Source organism: Halichoerus grypus, chromosome 9, assembly GCF_964656455.1.
Source record: "Halichoerus grypus chromosome 9, mHalGry1.hap1.1, whole genome shotgun sequence".
In the NCBI taxonomy this organism is placed as follows: Eukaryota; Metazoa; Chordata; class Mammalia; order Carnivora; family Phocidae; genus Halichoerus; species Halichoerus grypus.
In genome coordinates, this window is record NC_135720.1 from 26,107,726 (window position 1) to 26,130,712 (window position 22,987).

The window sequence follows — 22,987 nt, forward strand, 5'->3', positions numbered from 1 at the left end:
TATCAAGATGGTGGCAAACAACTTGGCTGCCTGAAAGTTGAAAAAGTTGAATGTGGCCATTATGACCGTCTGCTCAGTGCTTTCAGAAATTTCCAGAGTTTTCTTTCCCCCACCGTTTTTTTTTTTTTTTAAGGTTTAAATTTATCATTCATTTTCACTCAGTTATGCCCCAGGGGAAAAGGGATTATTTGGATTTGAGGAGAAGGAGTACTTTGAAGATTACTGATTGTATTCATCTACATATTCTCAATAATTTAAAAATTGGTCCTCAAATTAATGCCACTTTGGCCAAAAAAAAAAGAAAAGGCACTTTTCATCACATCACAATCTACTTAACACAAAACTAAAAATATTTTCCTGCATAGGAGCAAGGGGTATATAGGAACTCTTCCTCTGAGTTTTGCTGTGGGCCTAAAACTGCTCTTTAAAAAAAAAGTCTAGGGGCGCCTGAGTCAGGTGCTGATTCCCTGAGCTAAGGAATGACTGTTTTGTCCTCAGTAGAGATACTAGGGGCACCTGGGTGGCTCAGTCATTAAGCGTCTGCCTTCAGCTCAGGTCATGATCTCAGGGTCCTGGGATCGAGACCCGTGTCAGGCTCCCTACTTAGCGGGGAGCCTGCTTCTCCCTCTCCCTTTGCCCCTCCCCCTGCTCGTGCTCTCTCTGTGTCTGTCTCTCTCTCTCTGTCAAATAAATAAATCTTTAAAAAATAAATTAAAAATAAATTAAAAAGTCTACAACTTGGGGCGCCTGGGTGGCTCAGTCGTTAAGCATCTGCCTTTGGCTCAGGTCATGATCCCAGGGTTCTGGGATCCAGCCCCACATCAGGCTCCCTGCTCGGTGGGAAGCCTGCTTCTCCCTCTCCCACTCCCCCTGCTTGTATTCCCTCTCTCGCTGTCTCTCTCTCTCTGTGTCAAATAAATAAATAAATAAATCTTTCAAAAAAAAAAAAAAGTCTGCTACAAAAAAAAAAGAGGAAGAATTGAAAGTAATTTCCAAATTTAAAAAAGTATATTTTCCCCCCACAAACAGTCAAATCAGGCATTATTGGCTTAAAACTGAATTTTTAAAAAGTAGAACCTTGAAACTTCCAGCCTTTTATCTTTCCTTATTATGAAAGCAAAGGATGCTTATCTGACAAAGACTAAAAGATTCAGAAAGGGTGGGCGTAAGGTCACACTGTTCCCAAGCCGGTGCAAACTCCTTAGAAGCGTGGTATATATACTTCCAGATATTTAGCACTAATAAGGCCAAGCACTTATTAGTGCTTTTCCTGTCAGGTATTTTTAGAAGTTGGCGGTTGTTCACTGTTGAGGCTGCTTCCACTCATTCTTATAAAATGGACAGAAATACTTAGAGATGTCACAGATGGCAAAACTCTCCTTTGGTGTCCCCCTGAACCTGTTTCCTATGGCTATTGTAGAAAAGACCACAAACTTGGTGGCTTAAAACAATGCAAATGTATTCGCTCGCAGTTCTGGAGGCCACAAGTCTGAAATTGAGGTGTTGGCAGAACTGCGTTCCCTTCAGAGGCTCTAAGGGAAGATGCTCTCCTTTTCTTCTTGCAGCTTCTGGTGGCCCGGCGTCCCTCCTCGGCGTGTGGCTGCGTGACTCCAGTCTCTGCTCCCACACTCCCATTGCCTTTTCTCTCCGTGGTCTCCCTCTGCCTCTCTCATGTAAAAGACTTTATAAGATGCATTTGGGGCCCACCTGGATAACCCAGGATAAACTCCCATGTTAAGATCCTTAACTTAGTCACAGCTGCACACCCGTCTTCCATATAAAGTAACATCTATAGATGGCTTCCCCCCATTACTAACACTAAAAAATTAGTGATTGTAGGGCTGTTAATTTTCTAGCAAGCCATTGTTCTTACCAAATTATCATGCTAGCCAAATTCAGTGGTCTACTGGAGCCAGCTTGTACTGGCTTTGAAATCGAGTTCTTAAATTTTTAGGATTTTATTATTATTTTTTAGTTTTTTATTTTATTATTGTGTTTATTATTTTAGATTTTATTTAAATTCAAGTTAGTTAAGATATAGTGTATTATTAGTTTCAGGGGTAGAATTTAGTGATTCAGTTGCATATAAAACCCAGTGCTTATTACATCACATGCCCTCCTTAATGCCTGTCACCCAGTTACCCCATCCTCCCACCCACCTCACCTCCAACAACCTTCAGTTTGTTGCCTATACTTAAGAGTCTCCTATGGTTTGCCTCCCTCTCTGTTTTTATCTTATTCTGTTTTTCCTTCCCTTCTCCTATGTTCATCAGTTTTGTTTCTTAAAATCCACATGAGTGAGATCATATGATAATTGTCTTTCTGTGATTGACTTATTTCGCTTAGTGTAATACACTCTAGTTCCATCCAGGTCTTACAAATGGCAAGATTTCAATCTTTTTGATGGCTGAGCAATATTCCATTGTGTATATACACCAGATCTTCTTTATCCATCCAGTCCATGGACATCTGGGCTCTCTCCATATTTTGGCTATTGTGAAAGTTTAAGGATTTTTAGCAGGCTGATGGTGAATTATTGGTAGCTTGAAATTGGCCATAGTTGGGAGTGTTTACCCCATGGAAATACTGTGGATCAGGGCTTCCCACACACCTCACCCCAGATGGTTTACCAAGACACCATTGACTGGCCAAACCCCCTGATCACCAGGAATTTCTTCTGAGAGTACTTCTCACCCTGCAGAACCCTGTGAGGGTTCTGACTTAAGGACCCTACTTGCTTCTTTTCTTTTCTTTCTTGCATTAAGTTAAAAAAACTATGTGTATATCTTGTGTCCTAAAATACACTTGAAATTCCTATAGGACAGGGTTCTGTGTTTTGTGCTTTAGAATCAGCCTGTCTGGCTGATCTCCTAGAAGGAGATCAATAAATATTTGAACTGATCCCTTTATTTGGGCTCTTTCCCATTACTGGAGATACTCAAAAACTGATGGCTGGGGGGAATTGCAATAATCCTAAATATATTTATATATTTGCATTTCTGTCTCTTTCCTTGTTTGGCCACATGTTTGAATTTGGGTACAGGGTGCCACAAATGTATGATTTTTATGTACTTTATTCCTAATTTTGTTTACTCACATTGTTAGAAGTACGATTCATCTGGGTCAGTGGAATCACGGAGGGTATTAGCAATGTCTAACACATGTTTACGATGGCATGGTAGTGTAATAAAGGGTAGCCAGTTTGATAAAATGCCTGTTGAAAAGCCAGATATATAGGGCCACAGTGAATATGGTTTTACAAAAAAAACCAAGTGACCCTTAGAGGGTCACTTAAAGGTTGATGGAAAATTTTTCTTTATCTTAAACAGATACCAGGAAAAACTGATGTAAAAAAATTTTCCACCACACCACAGAGCAGCTAAATTCATATGGTGTTACACAGGAGGTCCTGGCCTGTCTGTATAGATTATCAGATAGGATGTGGGCTGCATTTCTTTTTTTTTTTTTTTTTTTAAAGATTTTATTTATTTATTTGACAGAGAGAGACACAGTGAGAGAAGGAACACAAGCAGGAGGAGTGGGAGAGGGAGAAGCAGGCCTCCCGCCGAGCAGGGAGCCCGATGCGGGGCTCGATCCCAGGACCCTGGGACCATGACCCGAGCCGAAGGCAGACGCTTAACGACTGAGCCACACAGGCGCCCCGTGGGCTGCATTTCTAAATTTGGCTCATTATTAATTACCACAGGTTCTGAGCCAGATCATTGGCTTCTGGAGTCTTGGTGGATGGAAGCAGTGCAGAATGTCCTAACAAAGTAAGAAAAGCATAGAGCCTCGCAGTTAATGACCCTCTTTCTTCTCAAAGTGAAGCAATCTAACTCTATGACTAATAGAATTTTATCACTACTCTTTAGTTCAGATTATATATATTTTTGGTCAGCTTACAAATTTTGCTTTTGCCTTTTGGAATTTAGTGATAAAGGAATGAGTGCTGTAAAAGTCTCTTTATCTCCTTGTCCTGAAACATATTAAGATCAAAGGAAAGAGGTACATGGAAATGAATAGATGGTTCTATTGTTCACTCTTTTGACCAACACTCATTCCTCCTGGCTGTGTGTAGATATTGAAAGAGATATGGCGATCGAAAGATGAGATCCCTGCCCCTAGGGGGCAGTCCAGTCTAGTACTGTGCTAACTCAAAAGTTGATCTGGGGACTGGCATCACCTGGGCCCTTTTAGGAGTTGAGAATTTCGGGCCCTGCTCCACACCTGAATCAGATTCTACATTTTAATAAAATCTCCTGTGATTTATGTATATGATAAAGTTTGTGAAGAAATGGCTGAGTAGGTAGAAAAAATAATAATAATTACAAGGATCACTGGAGAGGCCATAGGAGAGGCACATGAAGTACAAAGGAGATCATGATTTAAAAACATTTTTTTTTATTTGGAATTTTATTTCAGCCTCAGAGTAAGTTCATTCTTGTTCTTATATAAGAAGAGTCTCAAAGTCAGTGCTCACTTTTAGGGGACCTTTTTAGCTGAACCCCTTGGATGGGGACATTTTCTTGGTTAGGGCTGGGAAAGAGTTCTGTTCTTTTTTTTTTTTTTTTAAGATTTTATTTATTTATTATTTTATTTATTTATTTATTATTTTATTTATTTATTATTGACAGACAGAGACATAGCGAGAGAGGGAACACAAGCAGGGGGAGTGAGAGAGGGAGAAGCAGGCTTCCCGCCGAGCAGGGAGCCCAATGCGGGGCTCGATCCCAGGACCCTGGGATCATGACCTGAGCCGAAGGCAGACGCTTAACGACTGAGCCACCCAGGTGCCCCAAGAGTTCTGTTCTTGATAATCAACTGCCCACCAAGCCTCTGACACTCCATGGCCTCCATCAGACAGTGATGGCTTCTGTCCCAGGGACAGCCTTTATCGCCTTGCCACGCGCCCTGCCCCGGGGGCCTGAGAGCAGTAATGTGCTGCCATATTGCTCCCATATCAAGTGATCCCGCGGGAACAATGTGGCGAAGCCTTCGAGTGTCAGATCATTTCAGGAGTCCCTTTCAGAGGTGAAGACACTGAAAGGTGGGATCGAGGCTTGTGATGATGTATAATCACAAATGTTTGCATTTAATCTTTCCATTTGAGGGGAACAACACGTTCATTGCACTGAAAGGAACGTATTCTGTCTTTTAAAGCTACAGCTTAATAAAAAGGCAGTGCTTTTCTCTCTCTTAAATATTGAAGCAGTGGTCAGGGAGGGAACCCTGAATGGTCTCTGAATAGGTAATTGGCAAGGTTTTGTCTTCCATGACTTCCTTCTTGAGTAAATCAGTTTAATTCCTTGGGCGCTGGGAGGTGGCTGACAAGGAGGATTTAGTGTACTTTGGGAGTTGGCTCGCTGTGGTCCTGGGCGTAGTTTGTTTTTTTGTTTTCTCATTATAAGCGTCTGGCTCAAATTGTTTACTTCTAGATATTAAGATAAGCTTTCATTATTAGTGTGTACAAATTGCCTTATAGAAAGTGTGCATTTAAATCTACTCTTAAATTATTTGCAAGAACCGACAGTTGGAAAACCTACGGTACCCTGTCCTAGACGCTAAAGGCCCCCGTGGGTTGTCTGGGTGATTCATGTGGTAATCTGATAGGGTGCACCCTTCACTGCTCCTACCTGGGCAGGGCTGCTTTAGAACAGGACCCAGTTTAGGGCGACTCTTCTCACTGCTGTGTCACCTTTGTCTCTGTTCAGGGCCTTCTGTGTGTGCACCCCACTCCCAGCCAAACCAGCCCACCTCACCAGCTCCACCAACCCACACTGTTCTCTACTTGTTTCTAACTTCAGGGTTCTGCTTCTCTCATTCCTTCTTCCAGGTTTGAAGGGTGGGGGTCAGGGCAGGAAAGGTGGTACACACGGAAATGAAAAGCCACAGTCCTCATTGGTGGCCTTTGAGGCCAAAAAACTGATGGCACTTGAAATTAGTTCCTACTCTTGGCTGGCATTTTACACAGGTGGCAAATGGGGCAATTACACGCCTGGGTGGGTTGAGGGGTCTGTCTAATCCTATGTCTTGTCACGTTTAACAATTTTTACTAAATCAAAGACTTCCGTTCGAGCAAAACTCCTTTTTAAGGATGTCAGTATATATTGAAACAGGAAGTATTGTGTCTTTTGGGAAGGACTTTCCAAATGTATTCAGTCTATCCATTTGACTCTTGGTAGAAACATAAATAAATCTTTCCAAATTAATGGATATTTGACTTAGGAATTCCTAAAGAAGATGATGATCCCAGAACTTCCTTTAGTAATATATTCTGGTGCCTCCCAGTTTTTATCGTTAACTTTTCTTTAAGGTCTGACTTAAATCATTCCCGGAATAATATAATTTCTTGTCCTTTTGTCATTAGCGATGGGTAAATTTCTCACCACCCTCAAGTGTTAAGAACTTCACACGAAAGAGGCAATGAGTCATAAACCCGGTGCATACCCGCCTGGGGGCTGTTATCCAGAGGTTGCTCCAACAGCCATTGAAACCGTGGGGCACCCACCTCGCCAGTCCAAGGGCGCGGGTGCAGCCAGGAGACAGCTGTGGCATGTATTTCGTTCTGTGGGTGCTAATCAACTCCCACTAAACGCATAATTGAAGCAAGATGGCTTATCTGATCCCTCGGTGCCTGAAGCCCTGCAGTGGCGAAGTGGTAGGCAGGGAGCGGTTACTGGCACCTACAGTGACAACGGAAGTTTCAGTTTGACAGCCTGACAGTTGGGGGCGGGGGTGGGTGAGGATGAAAAACCACCGCACAGTCAGGGATGCGGACAAAATCTGTGCAGCAGGTCTGGTTCAAAAGTCTGAGAAGAGTATATTCTATTGTAGATTTTCACGGGGAAAAATGTTAAATTAAGATGTTTCATTATACTGACGATTACATTTGAAGAAACAGGTTAGACTCTCACAAGGATTTTCCCATGGCAGGGTTACTGTGAAGATCAGCAGGGATCTACATGAAGCGCCCGGTGCAGAGTAACCTTGACCCTGCCGCCTGGAGCGGTAGATTTGTGTGTGGCTCTGGGATCCGGATGATTAAAATGTGTGGTTCATTGTAGTTGCTAAACAAATACAGTTTGAATGAATGTAATAGCTTTTCAAGCAGCCCACTTATGATTTTCTAAGGGAATGGGAGTACATACCTAACATAGATAGTGAAAATCTAAATGTTTCCCCTGAAGCTAATTTAAACCGTTATGTTCTATCTTGGCTATAGAGAAACTCTGCTCCTGTTGTAAAGGTAGTTAATTTATTTGACCTTCTTTTACATAAAGGGAGATGTTAATAATCAAGGGCCAATATGACAGAAATGTGGAATAGCTAGGCAGTAGAGAATTCGTTATTGTGCTGACATATCCATAGGTCTTGTGAATAATGGGAAATACATTAGGTTGCGAGTCTAGCATAAGTGTGTACTTACTTTGAAGGAGAGTCGTGAGTCTAGTCCCTGAATGGACCAGTTAGCTTTCTTGGCTGCTTGGCAGTGGATGTTTCTGCAGCCCCTCTCATGGGCTTGCTCTCAGATGTGTGTAAGGACAGAAAGCACTGGAGGGAAACACACTGGTTACTGATGACACCTATTTGTCTCTGCTATTGTATATATAGGTGCGTACATTCCAAGGAGGCTGGGTTGGAAAAGCATTCAGCAGTACTCCCTGAGTGCAAAGAACAGTGCAAGGTTTATTTCAGAGCTTAGGTATTCCTACATTAAAAATCTAGCTGTAGGATGGAGACATCAGGGAGGGAACAATGGTATTCTTTTTCAGGGAGGTCCTTAGATCTTTAGAGAATGCATACGTGGATGTCAGGGGTTCCCATGAACCTCTGAAATGGAAGGCAGGATTCAGGATGTTTTTATTTTTTCTGGCACAATGGTCCTTTTTTTTTTTAACTTTTTATTTTACCTTTTGAGATTCTCAAAAGTGTCTTTGACTCAGAAAGAGTATTTGGGGGAAAAAAGGAAGAATATTTGATGTTTGAACTTTTACAGGCACTGGTGCTCTGCATAATTATGTTATTTTTGCGTTTATGGAAGTGATCAAAGTAGAGGTATCATTCCAGTTTATCATTCCATAGCTCAGAGTGCTTGGTGGTGTAGCTGGCACCCCCGGAAGTGGCAAAACTTGGAACCCAGCGGTGTCTGACGGGACCTAGTCCCATTCCTGACTCCTCTGGGTGATACTGGGTATGTCGTATGCCTTCTCTGGGCCTGATTTCTTCATCTGTGAATTGAGGGGTTTAAACTGCAGGAGCTCTTGAGGACCCTTTTAGCTTTCAACTGAGTCTCTGTTTTCCCTGGGCTACTTTAGCTTCGCCCTTAGTCCTCGGTGCCTGTTCTGTGTCATGGTTTCCGAGGTAGTGTGAGCTGTCCATCTGAGGAATGTTTTGCAGCAGCTCTGTGATTTTCTTCTACAAAGGTCTCCGTCCTTGTAAACTTTTAGAGACTTTTTCTTAAAATCTCAGTGACCGGTGGCAGATGTATGATGCAAAATCCCTCTTTTATAATTTTTAATCAAAGTTTATTTTCTGTTGCCCTGTGTTAGTTTTAGTATGTTTGCTCACTGCTGAGTAAAGTGAGATGGACCCAGTTCTCTACTCATTGCTTGTTAGCCTTACTCTGAATAACACTTTGGGGAGGGGACGCTAGACCCAAGTCTCTGTGATGGAAAGTTACAGGGACTTTTAACGCCCTCAGGACCATGGAATTATGTTGGCCTTGGGTGAAATGCTGCACCCAGTGCATTCCAGCTTGTGGCTCTAGATGTTTTGCATGTCACGATTAATGGTTTTAGGAGTCTCGGGGCTGGAGCCTGCAGCTAATTGCGGCTAACATTAGCTCTCAGATGATGGTTCTCCACGATAGGATGATCTTTCCAAGCTGGAGAGGAATGACCCGTAGGCGCTGCCCGCGGGGGAGGCAGAGGAGGGTCCTCCGCCCCACCCCACACTCTGGCTGCTGGTGGGAGACAGGAGAGATGACAGCAGGTGCGAGAATGGCTGCATTTCATCTTCACCGAAAGCTGGGAGTGAAGGAATAGCTGAGTCAGTTTCTCTTCGGAAATACCTTTTCTTAGATGATGACATCCCTAGATCAATCAAGGAATGCTCAATGTTTCTAAAACTATATGCTCTTTTAAACTTCCTTCTCTCTCTTTCTCTCTCTTTTTTTTTAGAATCCTACCTTCAGAAGTGTGCTCTGATGATTAATAATCAAGTTCTTTTTTTTTAATTTCCAGAAGTCTGTATTCTGCACAGACTCGCACTTCCCAGCTTAGCTGGAGTTCAGAAGTTTGAGCTGCCGCAGAAGTATTGCCTGTGGAGAGGAGGCGGGGTTTTCTGTCTCCAATGAGCTGCCTTCGTGTGGGGAGAGCCTATGCCTTTCCCCGGAGCGCTTACCCTGTAATCCAGGCGATAGCCACGCAGCCTGTTTTATTGTTTGTGGAGTCCTGTGGATCCCGAGTGGTTCCCAGACGGGAAAAGAGGGCAGGCGGGCGCTTTCTGATTCTTTGCTGTGCTACGACAAGGGAGCTGAACTCTTTGATTTCCCCCGAGTCACCTGTGTGGGTGAAGTTTAAACGGGGGCGCCCGGGTTGACGGCGAACCTCTTTCTCCAGCCTGAGGAGTTGCTTCCGTGTGTCTGCAGCAGACGGGCGGCTGGCTGCTCTCTGCCCGCGAGGGGAAGGATGCTTGGGCCAGGAGCAGGATTACAGTATGGGATGCTAGGCACACACCAAAGAGTCGGAGTGCCTTGGTTCTGTTCTTCTCCAAGTCCTGACAGGTGTTCCTGAAATGAACACCCTGCTTCATTTTTTTAAAATTACACCAAACCAAGTGCCACAATGTGGCTAGGATAAAAAAAAAAAAAATTATTTTATTCTATTTTATTTTTGTTTCCTAACCCTTCATTTTCCTTTTCTTTGTAATTGGGTGACACAGAAGCAGTCTTTCTGCATAATGCCGTGCCTGACTCTCAACATTGTCTGAATAAGTGGGAAGGAGCAGGTTCGTTTAAAGGACATGGACCGATTGTAAAGCTGAGCTTCTTGTTTGCTGGGCTGTCCTTTGTCTGTAGTCGATGTTGGTGTGAAAGAAGATGAAAAAGGAAGGCTCTTTCAGACTCAAGTCAAATTCAGGGTCTCTCTCACGTGCTGTGAGTTGGATAAATTTCTCCTCCTTGTCCAGGCAGACAAAGAGGCTGTTTCGCAGTGATGGAGAGCTCTCGGTTTGTGGGCAGCAGGTGGAAGCAGATGATGAAAACTGGAATTACAGAACCCAGCCCAGAAAAGGTGACTTGATTTTTTTGTTTTTATTTAAAAATTCTTAGAAGTTTGCGATGTAGAATTCTTTTTCTATCACTGATTCCCTTTATGATTTTTTTTTTTGGCCCCGTTAGGAGTTTTTTGTTTGTTTTTGTATTGGAATTTGGCGTTGTTCATTTGTTTACATGTCTAAAATAAAAGCGCTCTTCCAACTAGATTCAGCTTGAGATTGTATCCTTCTAAGAAGGATAACATAGCTGTTAGTTGTCCTCAGCACCCTTTACCCTCAACAGATCCGCACACTCAGGTGACTTTGTGAAAAGTTCAATGGTAAACCTCCCTCACAGAAGGAGTCTTCTCTTACAATTTGAAGTTGGGACATGGAGCTCTTTAGTGAAACAGTACACTGAGAAAACTTTGGGAATCATGAATAGTCTTCTTGCGTCTTTCTTTAAGAAGATGGATGAGGGACACAGACACTTGCATTAAACAGGTGTTAGAATGACATCAAGGAAAAGGAACACATGAAGGGCTTGCCCTTGATAGTGTGGTCAAAAGGAGTTTTTGGATTTCTTTCAAGTTCCTTTTCAGACCAGCGTCTGTCTCTGTGGTCTCTGTGCTCGGGGTTAGCATGTTTTGCCCTTCTCAGGGTGAAGAAAAATATCAGTGCTGGTAGGAGAGAGGAAAATATTTCAATATTTCTTAACACACCCCGATTTTATATTTAGAATTTCTGAGTTCTCCCTCTTAGAATGTTTACTGTAGAGACTGCACTGTTAAGCTCTAAAATGGTTTCCCCATTCAGTGCTGTGGCAAAGCCTGGTAGGGGAGTGCTATTTAAGTATTACAAAGGAACCTAGTCCAGACATTCCGCGTGATTGTGTTTTCCCTGTTTATCACATTCTTCCCGTGCCAAAAGAGACCTTGCTAGAATCTTTCAGTGACCTGTTCTTTCCCTTCTTTTGGGAAACAAAACCTCCGAATCCTGAGAGAATAAACTAAGTTAAATATGTGCTGATGGGTACAGTGTTTCTAGTCCACAGACTGAGAATTTAACGCAGCTCTTCCTCATGGATAACATGTTTTAAACAGTTTGATCTTCTCTGTTAAACTGTGGCACAAGAGGGACTAGTTAATGCTCTCGGAAGATGTCAATTGTTTATTATGTCAGGAAGGGGCTCAACAGTGGTCTGCTGACACTGAGCTTAATGATGCAGGTTTTTAGTTCAGATGTGGTGTAATTGCCACGCAGAGAAGAGGCATCATGCTTTCTGGCTGGAGTTGTGCGGCTTAGTAAGTACACGAACTTTGCTCTTCTAAATCAGGAATAACTTGCGGTTTTGGTCAATGGGTGGGTTGTAATTTTTTTTTTTTTTAAGATTTTATTTATTTATTTGAAAGAGAGAGACACAGCGAGAGAGGGAACACAAGCAGGGGGAGTGGGAGAGGGAGAAGCAGGCTCCCCATGGAGCAGTGAGCCTGATGCGGGGCTCGATCCCAGAACCCCGGGATCAATGACCCGAGCTGAAGGCAGACGCTTAACTGACTGAGCCACCCAGGCGCCCCAATGGGTGGGTTGTAATGTTTGAGGCAAAAATGTTTGAAGGGTGGATACAGTAGTGCTGTGGTCGTCAGAGGGTGTAGTTTTGATTCCGTTGGCCTTTGCCAAAGGTTGTTCTTTTATGACTTGTTTTGTTTTAGGTCAACCGCTGTCAGGTTTCCATTAAACACTATATACGTGTGAGCACGTGGCTTTAGGATTTCTATCATAGATGCTCCATCTAAATTAACATTAAAGGGAAAGAGACTGTGAATGTGCATGTGTTAGTTTTAGCTGGGAAATGAAGCAAATACTGTACACTTGACTTGTGAAGAATAATGAGGTTATTGTAGAGAGGAGGGGTGACTTGTAAAGGGAGGGAGGACTTGTTTATGCAACAATACAAAAGATTATGCCCTTTATCCCTTAATGTAATAGGGGATACAGTAGCCCCATGAAGAGAAATGGAAGCAACATACAGTGTGTAAATTTATATGGTTTTTCGAAATAATTGGCTATGGGTAACATTGCCATTTTTGACATAGGGAGCTAGGGGGAAATCCTTAAAAAGCTGCCTGTAGATCAAATTTTTACATTTGACTTACAAAAGAAAATTGGCTCCCAACTTTGACATACTGTCCCAGGGGTATGTCATTGACAGTTGATCTTTATTTCGAGTAGTTCTTCCCTTTGGAGAAATACAGGAGTGACATTTGTTTATACTTCCAGATCAAAAGAGGATCAATCTTTCACAAAAATTATGCAAGATTGGAGTTTTTTTTTCTTAGGATGAGTATCAAATAAGCTGAAAGTCTAGCAGGGATTATCAGTCAGCACTAAGAATGCCAAATGGCTATGTTAAGATTTGGTTGCAAATAAACGTGCACTGAAGACACATCCGTCTGATGGGAAGTGCATAGCATCTTTCTTTTACTTTAGAGCTGCCTGCCCAGACCACATACATTCGAGACCACCTACTTTCCTTTCAGCCTGCTCTCCAACTCCCCTACCTTATAGTAACATTTTTTGATCTACACAGGTTTCTAGAAACCTGCTGTCCCGCCTCCCCTCGCCCCGCTCCTCCCCCCATACACCACCACAAACAGTGAGAGCTAGAAGTAGGGCAGTGTAGCTTAACAAGTCAACCTTGCTTCAGGGTTGTATCCTGTGTTCTCCCTCCCCCCCTCATGGGATCTCTGGCTGCGGGGGGGTCCAGTTCTGCAGCCTTAGGCCTTTCTCCCTTCCATCCAGCAGTTGCTGCAAGGCCAGAGTGTTTTCCTGCTCCCTGCCCACCGCCTCCCCGTCACATTGCTTTGCGCAGTTGGCCCACTGAATCCTTACTGTCCTGTGGATAGTATGTTGTATGCATGCTCATTTTATAAAACAGTTCTTAGAAGCTCTTTTGATAGTGAATCTCCATGCTGGATTGCTTGTTCGGACCATCCAAATGAAGTTTTTAAGTAGTTACCTGTATGGATACCTATCAGGACACAAACCTACAGGCTTGCAGTTTAATGTTGTCACATATACTCAAGAAACTATAAGGATAAAACTACAGTGCTTGAAAACTCTTTGGAGAATGTTTTTATAAGATTAGGTGCTATTAATAGCCTCTTTCCAATTAGACTACTTTTCCTGAGCCTAAAAAGTAACTAGAAGATACATACTGGCATGTCCAAAGCAATCACAAGTAAGCACCTGCATGTTTCCTTTTGTTCCAGCACCTGGCAAGTTTCAAAACTTCAAAACTATTGACATTTGTACTGAGGAAGGTAAAAACGAATTAACTAATAGCAATTATCAGTTCTTATATTCTTAGTGGGATATGACCCATTATAATAGCAGATGATGTTTTGACTTAATTAGCCATAAAAATCAAGGGTGTGAATCAGTATCCTCTTGAGTATATATTTAGTGAATCATGAATTGTTTTATTAGCTGCCTATGTAGTTAAAAAGTAGAAGTCAGTTGTAGGTGAGACAGTATGTAGCTTTTCACATGGAGTTGTGAGAGCATTTATTGGAGGAATTTTTAGTACTGTGTGCCCAAAGGAATATAGCACACAGGCTGGGAACTCATGGAGTTCATACTTAAATGAAGAAGCAGATAGGACATCTAAGGGGGAATTATAGGGAAAATGCAGGATAATTGTGAAAAGTGTGAAATGAATGTCTTAAATGAGAAGGTCCAGATAAAGAAACTTTATCTTGAGCATTTTCATGTTTTGCATGGTCGTCTGGCTGTTAGCATTGATTTGCACAACATTTAATGAGCTCCTGCTTTGTTTCCAGCACTGTGGAAGGTTCTCAAGGGAAACTAATGACTAGTATTTATTCTGTGCTCCCCCATCTTGCTCACTTACCCTTCTCTTGTCAAATAAAACCAAAAGAGGTGGAATAATAATGGGGTAGCCTGTCATTGAGCAGAGCATGTTTTGTTGTATCTCCCGCTCTGTTCAGCTGGGCAGAGGCGTGATTGATGATCCTGGTATTGGCAGGTCGGCGCATAGAGAGGGTAATTGACATGCAAAGCCTCGATTTAAACAATACTTTCATTCTCTTCTTCAGAACTTTTATCATATGTGTTAATAACATTACCAAATTTGAATCATTTGAATTTCAGTTCCTTTCTATCCCAGGAAATACAAAAAAATGACCAGAGAATGGCCTTACTAGGCATTAAGGATAATGAATAATCCATACACTAGATAATCAATTGTTGAGTGTGGGAGTTGGCTATATTTCAAGTAATTTCATCCCAGTGTCCTCCCTAATAAAATAGTTGCAGAAAACAGGATCCTTGTGCAGAATTAGATTAGCAATGATTTCAGATATTACAACAGAGAAAAAAATGGCATGAAAGACCAAAAGCTGCAAGGTCGAGATCCTGTTCCCATGAATATAGCTGTGATTTATTTCTGATCACAAAATCTTTAGAATGTTGGGATTTAAGAATATTTTCTTCATGGCATTAAAGAAACCTAAAAAGTAGTGGCAAATATTGCTAAAGTAGCCCCCTGAATTTGAGAGTAAAACTAGATAAATAAGTAATATTTATTTGGAGGGTCACCATGTACATTGGCAAAAGAGCTAAGTGGAGTTTATCTTGGAGTCTTAATAAAAGGGATGAGAATATTCTCGGTGCAGTGAATGTAATGTTTTCCTTCTTACTTTCTACCGAAGCTGACATTCTGTGAAAGAGACAAACGGTGAGTGCCACTTAATATTTTATCTGGTTCATTGAAACTGCCCTTCATTGACCTTTGATTATTTTTTTCTTTTGAAGATGGGAATCTCTCTTGTTTCACTGCCTTGTTTTATTGCAAAATGATCTTATTTGTTATTAAATTGATGAAGTTCCACTGAAATGATGTTTTTATCTCATATCCTTCCTTTACTTACTTGTCTTAAAAAGTTTGTGGATTTATTTGAGGATTAGACACTTAGATTACTAGAAATAGAGTATTAAAAGAAGTAACTTATTGTCAGAGCATTCATTTAGAAGTTAGTAATCTATGTTCTTCATGGAAATGGCTTTGCTCAGTTTCGAAAACTTTTTTGAGATTATTCTTTTCAAACAGTTTTTTTTTTTAAATAATTTCAAAAGACCCTGCACATTAATTAGCGTTAATTTTTATAAGTCTCTTGCAATTGTTGTAGAATGTGTTTTATTTCTATGTAATTTCAAGGGTTTTTGGTTTAACCATAATATTTTCTATCAAAGTTTTAAATAAAGGTTTTTTTAATGACACTATTGCCTCTGAAATACTTCAGTTAATCCCAGCCTTATCAGTTTTATCTCCTCCAGGTCTATCGCGTCTGCACCTTCCTGTCCATTCAAGCTGTCGTTCAGGCCTTCCTCTGCTCTTACCTGGCCTTCTGAGTGGTCTTCTGAGTGGTCTTCTACTCTTTCTTGTTACCTTTACTCTTGTCTTCCTTTGAGCCATCCTTGAGTCTACACTGTAATTAGAGTCATCTTCCCCAAACGCAAATATAATAGAGTCACTCTCGTGTAGCTCCCCATTGCCTAAAAAATGAAGCCTATCTCACTTAAAGCAGCATAGACCCTGCCCCTCTGACCCTCCCCATCCCCTGCCCTTTTTAACTCCCCAAGTAGCAAATGGATGCATGCCACAGTGTATCTCCCATGCCCTGTGCCACCAGGCTCCAGTCCTCGCCTCTGCCTGCTGGCTTTCTGCTTGTCCTTCTCTGCTTTCTTTAGAGCTCTGTGAAGCCTTCCCTAATCCTCCAGGGGCAGAGTTGATGCTCCTTTCTCTATGTTATTTCTCCGCCTTCTACAGACCTTGGTAATTATGCTGGATGATATTTATATTTTTATTTATATTTTATGTGTCTGCGTCTTCAGCTAGACTGTGAACTTTTTTAGGACAGAGACCAGGTCTTACTTACTATCTTTTTTATTCCCAAGGCTAAGTGCTCAATAAATGGTTGCTGACTGGGTGACCGTAACTCACCTGGGACCCTGTTAGTAGTGCTGTTTGCAGGGGCCACCGTGCCAAACGAGGGTGGGGTACCGGGAGCACGGTGTGCTTCCTTTGTCCAGTGTACTGACGAATGTCACCTCACAAGGGCTCCCAACCCTGAAGTTTTTTGAGGGTAGCAAAAGAAAGAGTTCCCTGTGTGGCAACATAATTTTGGTGGCAGTCTGCTGTTTCCTGTTGCTCACTCACACTGTGTGTGGATCAAATGCTTCGAAGAAACGTTTGATCACGACGGTTTGGGCCGTTCGGGAAGTTGGCTTAGGACACAGAGAGGAGGTATGAGAGGGGATGACGCCATGTCTGGTAAGGCGAGGCAGCAGGGTGCTCCTGCGGTCTTCTCCACCGCTTTCCCGCTTCCACCCTTGCTCTCCCCGCCTCCGGCCTCCCCCCACCCCAAGTAAGGCTAATCTTGACCGGGAAGCCTCAGTGATCTTGCAGAACATCAAATGTTAAGTCATGTCATGTTAACTTCACTGCTTAAAACCCTTCAGTGGCTTTCCTTGATAACTAGTCTTTACAGTGTGCTGTGCGGCCCTACACCATCTGCTTCCCCGGCTGCCTCACCTGCGCTTTCCCCTCGCTGTCCTCTAAGTCACACCAGGCCCCTTGCTGTTTAGAACGTGCCCTGCGACTTGACCGTCCCCTCCACCCAGAGTCCCAGCTATGCACACTGCTCCCTCCCTCTCCTCTTTCAGCTCTTTGCTCAGAAGTCATCTGAGTGACCCTATGTCACCTCTGACCCTCATCCTAACCTTTCTATTCCCATCTCTGTTTTTCTCCAAAGCACTTACCACCATCTGATATACTATATACTTTACGTACAGTTGACCCTTGAACAAGACAAGGGTGAGGGGTGCTGACCCCTGTGCAGTCAAAAATCCCCGTATAACTTTTGACTCCCTCCAAACTTAGCTACTCATAGCCTATTTTTGACCAGAAGCCTTACCTCTAAGATAAAGAGTTGATTAACATATTTTGTATATTACATGTATCACATACTGTATTCTTACAGTAAAGTAAGTGAAAGAAAAGAAAATAAGAAAATCATAAGGAAGAGAAAATACATTTATAGTACTGTATTTATTGAAAAGAATCCACATATAAATGGACCTGCACAGTTCAAACTCCTGTTGCTCAGGGGTCAACTGTATTTATTTTCAGTACTGTCTCCTAAAACTAGAATTTAACCTCTAAGACAGGAGAGATTTTTTTTTTTTTTTTGGGTATGTTTTGGTAACCAGTGTTTCCCCAAGCCTGGCACATAGTAGGTATTCAATAAATTTTAGTTGAAAGAGAGAATGAATGATACAAGGAGCACTAGGTCAAGGTCAGGAAATCTGATGTTTTGCTTCTGTCACTTGCTAATAATGTAGCCTGGAGCAAGTCACATCATCTGTTTAAACTCTAGTTTTCATTTCGATAAAATAGGATAATATCAATTCTTCACACATATGGGTAGCAGGTGCAGCTTACTTCTTGAATAAATGAGTGTATGTTTATAGATACTGTATCAGCTTACCAATTGGGTCTGGTTGTATCTAATGGTACCGTCTGAGGGATTGGCAATCTCTTCACTAATGATAGTCAATCAAGTCAAAAGATGTCTTTATCCTGGTATAGAATATACTATTCTGTAGAATTTTCAGTTTAGAAATAAGTGCTTTTAGAGTATTTGTATAACCTAGACAACCCAACTGGAAGCTACCATCTCCTTTACATAATTCTTCAAGCAATTTATACCACAGTTTTAATGTCAAATCCTGAAATGGTTAAAATACTAAATTGAAAGTTGTGTCTAAATCAGTCCAGCTGCCCATAAGTATTAACAATAGCTAACATTTAATGAGGGCTTGCCATGGCTAGACACTATTAATAACACATTATGTGAATGGACTCATTTAATAAATATTGCCTGGATACTTAAGTATTCAATAAAAATAATAGTTTGATAGCAAGGAAGGGTCATTAGGGAGAACTGAAAACTGGGTAGAGAAACTTAGATGTGGTGAGACTGGGAACCAAGTGTATATCTTCAGAAAGAGAAAGGACGTTGATAGCATCTTGGGGTCTTAGACGCAATATCTTCTGGTTCAAGGGCACATGCTCTGCTTTGAGATTCTTTGGGCATGTGCTTCATACTTTACCTGAATTTGAAGCTCTTTGAACTCTAGTCTGTCTTATCCAGTGTCTTGCACTTTGCAAGATAGTTGAGTAGGTATTTCTTGTGTGAACACATGGTCAAGGCAATGTTAAGGGGAAACTGCTTGGTTATGGCCCACAGAATGGATTGGAGCATAGGAACTAGAACCTGGACTCGAGCCTGATCACCTTAGGGGTCTTAGAAGCTGAGAAGCGACAAAGTGCTGCTGAAAGCAATTATACAGGGACATGAGGAAAAGCAGTTATGGAACTACAGATTTTCATGTGAGGCTTTCTTTATGAAGGGAAGTTGGAGGATTTAATAGTTACTTGTTAGTGTCGCACAGCATCTGGGATTTTCACAGGCATGGTTATGTTTTCTAGCTTTATGAAATGTGGGTAGTCTTCACATTGTATTTCTAACCTCCCTAATTAAAGATGATATTTATGGTGATCACTGTCTTAGTAAATGTGATTGGAAAACTTACATATAATCAGCATACATATTGTCCATGTACGGAGCTTTATGTGAGGCTGGGCGGGGGTGGGGGGTAAGCTGGTTGCAGTGATGTCTCTGGGGTCTGTCCCTCTTCAGCCCTAGTGAACCTCTCTTTTCTGTACTACTGAATTTGGCATCACAGACTGTTCTCTGTCATTTATAGCTGACATTTGATGACTGACTAGTTACAGAGACATTAAGCCAGTGATTATTTACTTAGTTCTTGCCAGAACCCATCACCCTGCTGGATACATAACATTTTGGCTGTTTAAATATGTATGGTACATGGTGGGCACTTGCCTATCAGGTGTCTGAGACGGTCTCCCTGGGGGGATTTGTTAGCTGGAGTTCCCAGCTAGTGCTGTCCCACCCCCTTCCCCCTCCCCCCTCCCCCCTTCCTGGCCACTACTTCCCTTTCCTAGACTCATTCTCAGATCTGGGTTTGTCTTACGGATTCCTGTGTTTTGAGAGCTCCTATTGCCTGGTCGACCTGATACAGAGCAGTGTCTTGAGAAAGCCACATTAGAGGAGCGAGGCTCTCTCAGATTCAAAGACAAAATGGCTTGAATTGTGAGTAACCTGGAGTGACACCGCACACAGGGCTTTCCTTAGAGCGGGCACTCATTAAGGCTGGGGGACAAAGAGTGACTCCACTTTGTCATTTTCATGCCCTCCTACTTCTGAAAACGTGTGTTGGGGACGGGTAATGAGTGGAAGATAATGGGAGAAGGTGGCAGTAGATTGGAGGAGGGCAGGAGCTGGGATAGGTTATAAGGAGAGAAAAGCTAACGAGTCTCCGTACTCCTCCAGGCTGCCTCCCCTCTGCTAACAGTTTTCTGATCCCATCTTCTAAATCAGTAAAGTGATGGCAGTCTCCCGGGACTTGGTCAAGTTTCTGAATATGCTGTTTGCACAACTAATTGTACACTTGTAATATTTTGGGGTTGTTTGTTTTCAAGACCTAGCTTAATGAAGTTTCTATACATGGTTGAAAAGGTGTGGAACAAGGATAAAGGCTCATCTGTTCATTGGTTAAAATAATTTTAGTGGCACATGTAAATTATCCGATTGGGTTCAATATATGTTTATCCTTCTCTAAGAAAAAAAACCCCATTTATAAGTAAAAGCCACCAGCAGTTGAGATTTCAATAAACCGTATCACTTGATTTTTTTTTTTTCTTTTCAGTAAACTTTAAAAGAGAGTGAGAATATATTTTATTGTTGGTACAGTTCCCTGTCCCCTATTTCTGAAGGTTCTCTTTTACTCTGTAACTGGAAACGCCTCAGCTGAAGTAGAAACTGGGTGTCGGATGTTTCTGGATTACATTTTGAGATAAACCAGAATTCCTACCTGAACACAGGTGTGTACTGCTTCAGTCTTGACCGGTTGGTGATTCTCTTACAAAGCATACAAAAGACAGTTTGTGAATTTATCTTGGTGGGTGGTTGTGGCTGGTGTTGGCCTGGTTGCTGTGGTCATCTTGACCGGTAGTTATTTATTTACACAGTCTTTTCACCAACAGAAAGTACATAGAGTGCTTTGACTTCCTGGAAAAAGAACTTTGATTTTTACCTTAATTTTATTGCAGAGTTGGTCAACACACTCTATTCCTACAAAAAGATCTTTTAATTATTTTTCTTTTTTGCTAGCTATCCAATTCTTTGTCCTTAAGTATGAATGCCTGCATGTCGTTCTGTCCTAAAGATCCCACTTCTGTTTGATTTGTAAGCCTTTTTTGAGACACCTTGTTGCATTTGGGGCATTCTTGTGTGCTACTGGTGTTTTCTGAAGCTGGCAAGGTTGGGATTTTTCTCCATCAGCATTCCTTCGGATCATCAGACCTTGGTTACGTCCCACACACTAGGGTATGTGTTAGTTTATCCACTTGATCTGTGTGCTTATGTCACTGGAACCATGGAAAAGTTCCGTAGCTGATTTTAGAAATCAGCTTGAAGGTTATATGTCAAATCCAACTAATAAAGGTTGGAACAAAAATCCAGTTAGTAAAATTTCCTCTAATTTCTGAGCAAGTTGAGCTAGGTTGTTCTATAACAAATGCTTCTTTGGGATGGAGTAAAGAATCTTAGTGGAACTGTAGTGTGAATGTCTTGAGTTTTTCAGTGCCAGAAAAGCTTTAATTAGAGTTGGCTTTTTAAGTCAGTGACTTTCAGAAGTTTTGCCTGTGTCTGGAGTAGTAAGTACACTTTAGATTGGTTTATACTCCACACATTGCATATACAGCTGACCCTTGAACAACATGGGTTTGAATTGTGTGGGCCCCCCTTATATGTGGACTTTTTTCTGGTAAATTACAATACAGTACTATAAATGTATTTTCTCTTCCTTATGTTTTTCTTAATAATGTTTTCTTTTCTCTAGCTTACTTTAATGTAAGAATACAGCATATAATACATATAACATCCAAAATATGTATTAATCGACTTTATGTAATTGGTAAGGTTTCCAGTCAATGGTAGGCTATTTAGTCGTTAAATTATTGGGGAGTTCAGAAGTTACACAAAGATTTTCAACTGTGTGGGATTGGGGGAGTGGGGGGAGGAGTTGGGACACTTAATCCCTGTGTTGTTCAAGGGTCAACTGAACACACACGCACATAAAATGAAGCAAAAGTTTTACGAAGATACTTCATTATTGCATGACTCCATGTGATGCTGTTTTCTCTTCTGTTTTATTCTATGTTATTAGGCAGAAAATGTCAGTCCTGACCTACTGAAGTGATGACTCCCTTATTAGGTCACAGCCTTCAGTTGGCAGAACGCTGCTTTCAGTAGACGTCACTTCTTTTGGTAGGTTCTTAATATGCTTGTGTACCAGGTTGCTCCTTCACAATGTTTACATTGTGAATGTTACAACTATGATGGCGTTTCTGTGAATAGTCCATCGTCCTATCAGTGTGCTAGAAAGGTCTCGCATATCTGAGGTGTCTCGAGATGCAGTGTGGATTTGTGGTACATCCCAGAAATCATCTGCTCTGAGATCTGACTTATGATCATGAGCTTGTAAGCATTCACCGCAATAAGTCCTCTTCTAGGTTGACCTCTGTGCCCCTCGCCCATGACCACGTCAGTGAATAAGGGTAAATGCTCAACAATTAGGCAGGACTGAATGATTTCCGGTGTCAGCCTTGTTGCCCGATGGAGCTCAGTGTCACAGAGCCTGCCCTTGGCCGCACACGCACACCTGCTAACCCACCCAAGGGAAAACTCATGAATAGCAATGTCTGACGAATTTCTGCCTTATTCTGGACATTTCTCTGTCATTATGCTTACTGGCCTACTGTCTGTCCCCCTTAGAGGAAAATCTGTTGAGAATTTGAGGCCATTTAACTTCACTTTCGAATTGTTGGAATCTAGCCTACCTCTGTCAGACATCCGATGTCTGAATTGGAGGGAAAGCTGCATTTTCTTTGAAACATAAGGTTACTGTAAAAAACCGGTAATTGGTTAGAGATACTTTTCTAAATTGTGATCATATGGACTACATGTTAGCTTATATAAAATGTTAGAAGAACATGCCTTTTATTTATTTGTATTTTCATATAACAGAAGCTTGCCTCATTCATCTTTCAGAATTTTAAAACAATTAAAAATATTTTTTATGAACATCATTCCACGGTAGACTCTGCAGATAGAGTCTGTTTGCAGGTTATGGTTTACACAGTATTCACACAGGTATGGCCTTATTCCACTGTTATGACAGTCCTGTGAGATGGGCAGAACAGATGGCATTATCCCCTTTTGTGGCAAGAAAGCAGTCCCTGAAAGATTAGGTGACTTACCTGAAGCCATGTAGATAATAATGGCATAGGTTAGATTTGAGTCCCTTCTTGTAACATAGTCCCACACTCTTTCCATGACACCGTGCGATATCTCTGCTCAGTCCTCAGTACAGTCGAACCTTGTTTTGATGTTTTGGCGTCACCGTGAATAGTCAACTGAGCCTGTGAGAACCTGGTGACGCCCTGGTGGCTGTTGAGATTTGTAAGGATCTTTGCTTTGGCATGAAGTGGGTCTCCACTGCC

General features: G+C 41.8%; 1 protein-coding gene across 4 annotated transcripts in view; it reads left to right on the top strand.

The window, feature by feature from the left end:
* NHSL1 (NHS like 1) overlaps window positions 1-22,987 on the top strand; it is a 231,770-nt gene that overhangs the window by 94,332 nt on the left and 114,451 nt on the right. For 2 of the 4 annotated variants that reach the window (XM_036097873.2, XM_036097875.2), the window contains exon 1: window positions 9,382-10,292. The exons of the other annotated variants lie outside the window; for them this stretch is intronic. In XM_036097873.2, coding sequence (XP_035953766.1) covers window positions 10,100-10,292 — 193 coding nt within the window. In that variant the 5' untranslated portion in view covers window positions 9,382-10,099. Of the gene's footprint in view, window positions 1-9,381; window positions 10,293-22,987 lie in introns of those variants that run through there. 4 annotated transcript variants of the gene reach the window in all.